We start from the raw sequence: 8,756 nt of genomic DNA on the forward strand, positions 1-8,756 counted from the left end.
CTTCCCCTTCCCCTCCTCCTTCTCTCTGTACCTCCAGCCCTCCCCCAGATGCTTGGGTGTTCTTGGCCTTATCTCAAGACACCTCTTGAGGTGCATACAATTATCACCTTCCCCTGTCTCCCTCCCACTCTTGACCAGTAACAACATTAGCATAAGCACAATAGCTAAACAGAGAAGGGGCTGTGAGTGGAAAAAAACACACAAAACAAGTCTCAAAGCTCATTACTATTCTTTAGCCACTTGTTTTGGTTTGATCTGCTTGTCTGCCGTTATACAAAGTACTTCTTTCTTATTTTTACTTTGCACAACACACTATTTGTTAACGTGATTTAGCTCGGCTGGGCCTCCCATGTCTTTTGGCTTATAATGTACTGCGGACCCTTTCCACTAAAAGGAACAATCTCATTGGTACTTGCGTACCGCGCTGAGAACAGATCGGGTCCAGTCTACATCCAGGACATGGTCCAACCTTACATCCAAGCCCGTTCACTCCGCTCTGCATCTACCAATCGGCTCTTTGCTCCCTCACTGCGAGCTAAACACTCAACAAAATCATGACTGTTTGCTGTCCTGGCTCCTAAATGGTGGAATGAGCTCCCCACCGACATCAGGACAGCAGAAACTCTGTAGGAGCACTTAAAATGGCATTTACTGACAGCACTTTGTAGTTTGGCTTTCTTGAAGAAATTGTATTTTCTTGATTCTTGTTGTTCTGGGTTTTGTACCCTCATGGTTGAAATGCACTTATTGTAAGTCGCTTTGGATAAAATCGTCAGCTAAATGTAATGTAAATGTAATGTGTTAAGTGGTCCAATTTATTTCACCAGAGAATTGAATAAAAGTACAGCTGATGAAGCACATGATTAGATGTGCTTAGAGGGGGGGTTATTGGTATCATTTCAGCCTGAACAATAGTTCACCGATCTGGAAAGATGACCAATTGATTTAAAGAAATTAGACAGGTTTCACCATTGCCTTCTATAACAGCTCTTGGACATTGTGGGGCGTAAAACACAAGATGTCTTTAATAATTTGTCCAGATGACCTGAATTTATTGAGCGGACATAAAGAAGCATCACTTCTTAGGGTCAGGTCATCAAAAACTCAGCATTAAGCAGACCGTAGTATGGAGGGCCGATCAAGCAAAAAATAATAAAGCACCGGGAGGATGCTGGTTAATAGTTAATTGATATACAGCCTAAGAGTACAGATTGACTCGCTTACTGACTGAATATAATGCAAACTGACAGTGTTAACAGTATCCATTTCAGATGTGCTATGAATACAACAAATAACTACACAAGAGTATAAATGGAAAATGAAATTTAATATTCAGGGTTATTACGGCGGCTGTCTGTGTGAACAGAACACAAAAGTAGCTTATAAAGGAACATTTTCACCAATATGGCAGGTGAATAGGTAGTTCTAAAATGAAGGCGTGCATGAAAACCAAATATCTTCATTTGGTTCCTATGTTATTTCTCAAAACTAGAATTGGTGGAATGTCTGAAGTTCCACCAATGGGAACCATTTTGGTGCAAATACAGTGTTATAAAACTCATAGTTCATAGTGTTGACTGACAGAGGAAAGAGACATTTTAAAAATGCTAAAATCTTCACATAACCACTAAACCTTCAATGCACCAAGTAAATCCCAGAGTTGTAAAATCAATAGAAGAAATATGAAATGGGACTGGAACCCTGTTTATAGAGGATATCCGAACACACAAAAAAATAGTAATCTCCAAAAAGTAATACTGGCTTCTCTTTGCAGTCGAGGGAAGGAAAAAAATAAAAAATAAAAAAATAATAAAAATTAAAATTAAAAAAAGCATCACACATCTCAAATCACAAATATTACATTCAACAACAACAACAAAAATCTTTTTTTTTTTTTTTTTTTAGCATTAACAGCAATCAACAACTATGAAAATTGAAAAAGAAAGAAAAAGGTAAAATGAAGAACCCCAAGTCCAATAGCAAGTATTAAAAGAGAATGAAGGCTTCAATCAACATGCAAACTGATAGTGTTAACAGTATCCATTTCAGATGTGCTATGAATACAATAACTACAAAAGAGTATAAATGGAAAATTAAATTTAATATTCAGGGTCATTACAGCGGCTGTCTGTGCGAACAGAACACAAAAGTAGCGTATAAAGGAAAATGTTCCCCAATATGGCAGGTGAATAGGTAGTTCTGAAATGAAGGCGTGCATGAAAACCAAATATCTTCATTTGGTTCCTATGTTATTTCTCAAAACTAGAATTGGTGGAATGTCTGAAGTTCCACCAATGGGAACCATTTTGGTGCAAATACAGTGTTACAAAACTCAGTGTTGACTGACAGAGGAAAGAGACATTTTAAAAATGCTAAAATCTTCACATAACCACTAAACCTTCAATGCACCAAGTAAATCCCAGAGTTGTAAAATCAATAGAAGAAATATGAAATGGGAGTGGAACCCTGTTTACAGAGGATTTCCGAACACACAAAAAATAGTAATCTCCAAAAAGTAATACTGGCTGCTCCTTGTAGTCGAGGGAAGGAAGAAAAAAAAAAAAAAAAAAAAAAAAAAAAAAAACATGAAAAGCATCACAAATCTCAAATCACAAATATTACATTCAACAAAAATCTTTTTTTTTTTTTTTTTTTTTAGCATTAACAGCAATCAACAACTATGAAAATTGAAAAAGAAAGAAAAAGGTAAAATGAAGAACCCCAGGTCCAATAGCAAGTATTAAAAGAGAATGAAGGCTTCAAACAACATGCCACTAAAGAACAGCTTTGAACAGCCTGGAGGGCAACATGAAGGGTTTAAGCGGGCCCGCAACCCAATTTTCACACGCGTACAAATGTCCAGGAGGGAGGAATGATCTGCGGTGGTGGGGCAGAGGAAGGACACAAGGCATTTACATGTTAAGCCAATGCGCTTACCCGTATTTTAGAACATGAGAACACAAATTCAACACAGCATAGGTAGTTTGTTTACAGCAAAAATGCAAAGGCAGAGATATGGAAGTAATGTTTTTGCAGCCTAGATGTTCATCAGCGGACTTTTTATTTTGCTCCGAGACGCTCATTTTTAATAAGATAAAAGCTGTGCGCATTTACCCATGAACCAGCGACACCCCATGGTGCAAAGCGCGCTTCCACATGTAGTATGTCGAGCGCGGAGTGAACGGGAAGTAAGACCTGAATTCTTTGAACGTAGGGAAGGATTTCTCCTCGAAGCGCTGCTGCAGGAAGAGCTTGGCCTTGGCCTTGAAGTTGGCCAGAGCAACAACATCCATTGCAGACATCTGCTCATCTATGGGTGCCATTCTGTGAAAGGTTGGCTTTGATTGCGGGGCATCAAAAGAGGGCATGGTCAAATTCTGTTGAGGTGGCTGCACAGGTGGTCTCTTCATCTCCCTCTCCATTATCTTGTTTTCTGCGCCTGGTTTCTCCAGACTCTCATGGTCACTGATCTCTTCTCTTTGGGTAACCACCACTTTCTTCTCCTTCTTGTGGTTCTGGCTGCTACGCCACAGCCAGTAGAAACAAGGCGACATGGACGGGAACTTGAGCTTGAACTTCATCAGGGACCATTTGGACTTCTGGACGTGCAACTTGGCAGCTTCTCTGAGTTGTTTTTTACTCATGTACGTCAGCCTGAAACCGTTGTGGTTTTGTCCGTAGATCCTCACTCTTGGCACAATGAACTGATTCTTGTTAGGCATCACTGGAAACGGACCTTTTAGGCTTAGGCCTTTGTCGACATCTGAGCTGTCCTCACTGCTGCCAACACTGCCTTTGTAGCCTCTGTTAAACATCATGGCTTCTCTCCTCCAGTTGTAGTAGGTTGATCTTGAGATTCCTGGAAAGTTTCGCTTGAAGATCCTGAAGGGGAAGGTGGTGTTCATGGCAATGCAGTTCTGCAGAGAGTGCTTAGCTTCCTGCATATGTGCCACATTCTGAGCCCTCTCTACATCCAGCTTGCCTATGCCGAGGCCGAACATGCTGGCCACGCTGCCATGGTCTAGCTCGTCCTGGTTGGCTTCAGGTGATGACCAGGCATCCTGCTCTGTGCTCGCTCCAGGACTAATTTCTCCAGTTGAAGATGAGGTGGAGAAGTGTCCTCCAGATTTCAGCAGCTCGTGCTTCCAGTTGTAGTAAGATGACCTCGAGATGTCGGGGAAAAACTCTTTAAACTGGTGCAAAGGGATGAGCTTGCCTTCCAAATAGCAAGACTGCAGGAAATACTTTGCCTCGTACCTGGCTGCGGACTTTTTGCAGTGTTCCTGCGTCTGCCTCTTCCAGCGGTAGAAGGTCCTCTTGGTGATGTTGTACTTGTCCTTCAGACTCGGGTAGGAAAGCTGTGTCTCCTGGTTCAGCAGCTCCTCGCTCTTGACGGACGTCGCCCTCTGCTCGCTGTCGGGGCTTCCAAACGTGAGGTCACATTCCTGGACGAGTGCGACGAAATAATTTGGCTTGAACAGTATCTCAGACTGAAGCATGCCAGACCACATGATGTGGATGGTTTGAGGCTCAGAGTCTTTGGGCAAGATCCTTGGGCGTATGACTCTGTTGAAATAGGGTCTGATCTTGAGGTTGTACATGGGATAAATGGAGATGATGTTGAACTGAAGAACAGAGGACAGGGCGTACAGGTGCCACATGTTAGCGTAGGAGCCAGGGAAGCAGGATGCTTTAACATCTGCGTCAAAGATGGCTTCCAGGACTGTTCCGGGTAGGTTGAGCATGTCCTGAGACTCTTCAGCACACAGACTAAAGCGAACAGCTTGAAGCATCATTTTAGAATCAGTCATTCCAGACAAGTAGTATCTCTTCCACAGCACCATTTCCACTACAGTCCGAACCTGTGAGCAAATTTTTTTAGGGAATTAGCATAACAATAATTAAATATACAGTGGTGTGAAAAAGTGTTTGCCCCCTTCCCGATTTCCAATTTTTTTGCATGTCTGTCACACTTAAATGTTTCAGATCATCAAACAAATTTAAATATTAGTCAAAGATAGCAAGTAAACACAAAATGCAGTTTTTAAATGAAGGTTTTTGTTATTAAGGGAGAAAAAAAAATCAAAACCCACATGGCCCAGTGTGAAAAAGTGTTTGCCCCCTCCTGTTAAAACATAACTTAACTGTGGTTTATCACACCTGAGTTCAATTTCTCTAGCCACACCCAGGCCTGATTACTGCCATACCTGTTCTCAATCAAGAAATCACTTAAATAGGACCTGCCTGACAAAGTGAAGTAGACCAAAAGATCCTCAAAAGCTAGACATCATGCAGAGATCCAAAGAAATTCAGGAACAAATGAGAAAGAAAGTAATTGACAAAATGAAGACTTTGGAGTGGCCTAGTCAAAGTCTTGACCTGAATCCTATTGAGATGCTGTGGCATGACCTTAAAAAGGCGGTTGGTGCTGGAAAACCCTCCAATGTGGAGGGTACAACAACTCTGCAAAGATGAGTGGGCCAAAATTCCTCCACAGCTGTAAAAGACTCATTGCAAGTTATCGCAAACGCTTGATTGCAGTTGTTGCTGTTAAGGGTGGCCCAACCAGTTATTAGGTTTGGGGGGCAAACACTTTTTCACACAGGGACATGTGGGTTTGGATTTTTTTTCTCCCTTAATAATGAAAACCTTCATTTTAAAAACTGCATTTTGTGTTTACTTGTGTTATCTTTGACTAATATTTAAATTTGTTTGATGATCTGAAACATTCAAGTGTGACAAACATGCACAAAAATAAGAAATCATTAAACACTGTAGCTACAGTATAAAGTTAGACTATAAAGATTCTGCTTACTTGTAACTCCAAGCCAAGTCCAGTGTTTCCCACTAACAGCATGCTGACAGTATCAAACAATAAGTTGCCCTCTCCATTGCAGCTCAGAGGCAGGAGGCCGTCGGGCGCATCGGCTGGGTACAGACCGTAAGCTGCTTCGTCCACACCTTCCCACCCAGGGAAATCCTGACAGGAGCTCTTGGAGACCTGGAAACGAGAGAGAACCTGCTCCACCTGCAGGGCCACTCTGGTTACAGCATCTAGGCCAGAGCTCTCTGTGGCATCCTGGAGCCCTCCCAGAACAGACAGCACAATCTCATTCCTCTGAATCATACCTGGGAATGTCATGAGAGCTGTTGGAAAGAGGGGGGGGGGGGGGGATAGTCATGCAAAGAGGAGAGAAATGTTTTAATATAAACAAAGAGTAAAAACAGATGATTCTAACATATGTAATGTTTAAAACCTATCAAAACAACAGGGTATAGTCTTGGGAAATGTGTGCATGCCTTTGTTACCAGTAGACAAGATTATGGAGATTACGGTGGCTGATATGAACAAATGAATCCAAATGCTGCTGGTAGAGTGACTCAGAAATAAATTAAATCACTTGACGTGTTCCTTAACTGGTGCGATGCATACGTTCCTCCACTCCTACTCCTGGTTGACCCAAATCTGACCGCAAAGTTTTGTTCCTATTTAAATGCAACATCATGGCTGTTTTTAAATGTTAGACCTTGTTAAAAAAAAAAAAAAAAGGACAAAAAAGTCAATTACAGTACGTTTTATATTGTTTATGTTTCATAATACAGAACAGGACAATACTTTTAGTGGAATAAAAGTAGCCGAACTCAAAACACACGTCGCAATTTTGCCGGTCTCAAACACTTCATTGACAGGCTTACCTCAGTTTCAGTAGGAGTGGTTCTCATCTGCCTCTTCAGTTGCACAGAACATGAAACTCGAGAAAATGCCCTCCGTGTTAATCACAAAGCCAAACAATAGAAGAACATGTTACTTACCTGAGAGTCCAGAGACTAAACCGGATCTCAGAGGAAGTCACACACTCGTACCAGAGCTTCGGTTGATATATGGATCTTCCTCTGGGAGTGTTTAGTCCATTGCATGCGCGCCGAGCTCCTCGTGTCCTATCCTGCCGTGAGCAGGAGAGATTTGAGGATTGATAACAGTACCTCCCATCAGGAAATAGTCAATCGTTGATTCGTCTTTTTTTTTTTTTTTTTTTTTGCCTGTGCGCTGTGAAACACCTCCCTGTTCCCTCCTCATCCTCCTCTTCCTCATCATATCGAGCAAGGGTCAATTTCAATGTGAAGTGTTAACAAAAGCCAATGTGTCGGGCCCATGAGAACACAGGTGCTTCCCTGTCAGTAAGCAGGTATCGATGCTTTTAGGTTTTATCAACACGTTTTTGCTTTTCTTTGTCAAAGCCAACTCCAGCTGTCGACAGTTCACTTTCAAGGTTATTTGTCAAGTGCTCTTGGCATCAAAGTGCAATCAGTGCTTCTTTTTGCTTCACAGACAAACTTTCCTCATTAGTTCTTAGTTCCCATTAGTCCTTAGTTTATATTGCATAAAAATATATGTGGGGAGTTTATTGCTTGGTAGATGATATTTTTTACAAATATATATATATATATATATATATAAAAATTAAAAAAAAAAAAAAAAAACTAACACCAATGAACTTTTCTTTTTCCTCTTACAGTATGAACGACATTTTGGGGGGCATTTATCCTTCAGTTTGTACTGGATACAGGATAAAGGCTACATTGTGGATTGGAGTGGATATACTGTATGTTGACAGGGAGTGAATTTTATGAGATGAGAGGAAGGCTCCCGAGCTCCGGTTCTGCTTGTTTCTCCACTGTATCACTTTTAACACCTCCACTCCTCCTGCCTTTTGCAGGATTTCAGTAAGCCTTTTGTTCCACACATGCGCAAGCGACAGCGACTGTCCCCAACCCCCACTGCCCCTACAGTAGACCCTATGACTTTTTAACCCACACACAACCTCGCATTCACACACCATGGGGGACAAGAGCATTTGGCCCTCACTGATCCGTCCACTTCAAGGCCTCGGCAGAGAAGCTGGTGCCTGAGTTGACTGGGGTTCAAGACTTTGACTGAAATCTTATCATCTATTTGGACAATGTGTGAGGGTGGTCGCCAGTGTGGGGTTTTTCTTTTACAAAACAATAGGCACATTTTCACCTATTTGGTTTGTATACCTGACACTGCATATAGGCACCCACGTGTTAAAAGCTACGTGTGTGGATGATTAGTTTTTTCTCTTCATTCAGATTTGCCGTCGTTTGTTTGCTGTTTCAGAGGAAAGAGTGTTGATTTTTTTTAAAAATAGAAACATTAAATCCACAATCCTGATTTCCCAATTTTTTTGCATGTCTGTAACACTTAAATGTTTCAGATCATCAAACTAATTTAAATATTAGTCAAAGATAACACAAGTAAACACAAAATGCAGTTTTTAAATGAAGGTTTTTATTATTAAGGGAGAAAATAAAAAATCCAAAACCACATGGCCCTGTGTAAAAAAGTGTTTGCCCCCTAAACCTAATAAAACATAACTTAACTGTGGTTTATCACACCTAAGTTCAATTTCTCTAGCCACACCCAGGCCTGATTACTGCCATACCTGTTCTCAATCAAGAAATCACTTAAATAGGACCTGCCTGACAAAGTGAAGTAGACCAAAAGATCCTCAAAAGCTAGACATCAAAGAAATTCAGGAACAAATGAGAAAGAAAGTAATTGACAAAATGAAGACTTTGGAGTGGCCTAGTCAAAGTCCTGACCTGAATCCTATTGAGATGCTGTGGCATGACCTTAAAAAGGGGGTTGGTGCTGGAAAACCCTCCAATGTGGCTGAATTACAACAACTCTGCAAAGATGAGTGGGACAAAATTCCTCCACAGCGCTGTAAAAG

At 41.2% G+C, this 8,756-nt stretch overlaps 1 protein-coding gene across 1 annotated transcript; it reads right to left on the reverse strand.

Moving 5' to 3' along the window:
• Nucleotides 1–3,110: 3,110 nt before the first annotated feature.
• Nucleotides 3,111–6,127, reverse strand: vrtn (vertebrae development associated). Its single transcript, XM_069158728.1, has 2 exons — nucleotides 5,816–6,127; nucleotides 3,111–4,862 (listed from the first exon to the last, which is right to left on the reverse strand). Exons 1-2 carry the CDS (start codon nucleotides 6,125–6,127, stop codon nucleotides 3,111–3,113), a joined length of 2,064 nt encoding a protein of 687 aa, XP_069014829.1.
• Nucleotides 6,128–8,756: the final 2,629 nt, after the last annotated feature.

The sequence above is a fragment of the Embiotoca jacksoni genome, unplaced genomic scaffold (assembly GCF_022577435.1).
Source record: "Embiotoca jacksoni isolate LCO1_2020_lvr unplaced genomic scaffold, fEmbJac1.0.p SCAF_23, whole genome shotgun sequence".
In the NCBI taxonomy this organism is placed as follows: domain Eukaryota; kingdom Metazoa; phylum Chordata; class Actinopteri; family Embiotocidae; genus Embiotoca; species Embiotoca jacksoni.

Excerpts from the sequence above, each read along its gene's own strand:
- vrtn (XM_069158728.1), bottom strand. The coding sequence starts at position 6,127 with ATGATTCAGAGGAATGAGATTGTGCTGTCTGTTCTGGGAGGGCTCCAG. Across the intron at positions 4,863-5,815 it reads GACTTGGCTTGGAGTTACAA|GTTCGGACTGTAGTGGAAAT; the intron begins GTAAGCAGAATC and ends ATTTGCTCACAG.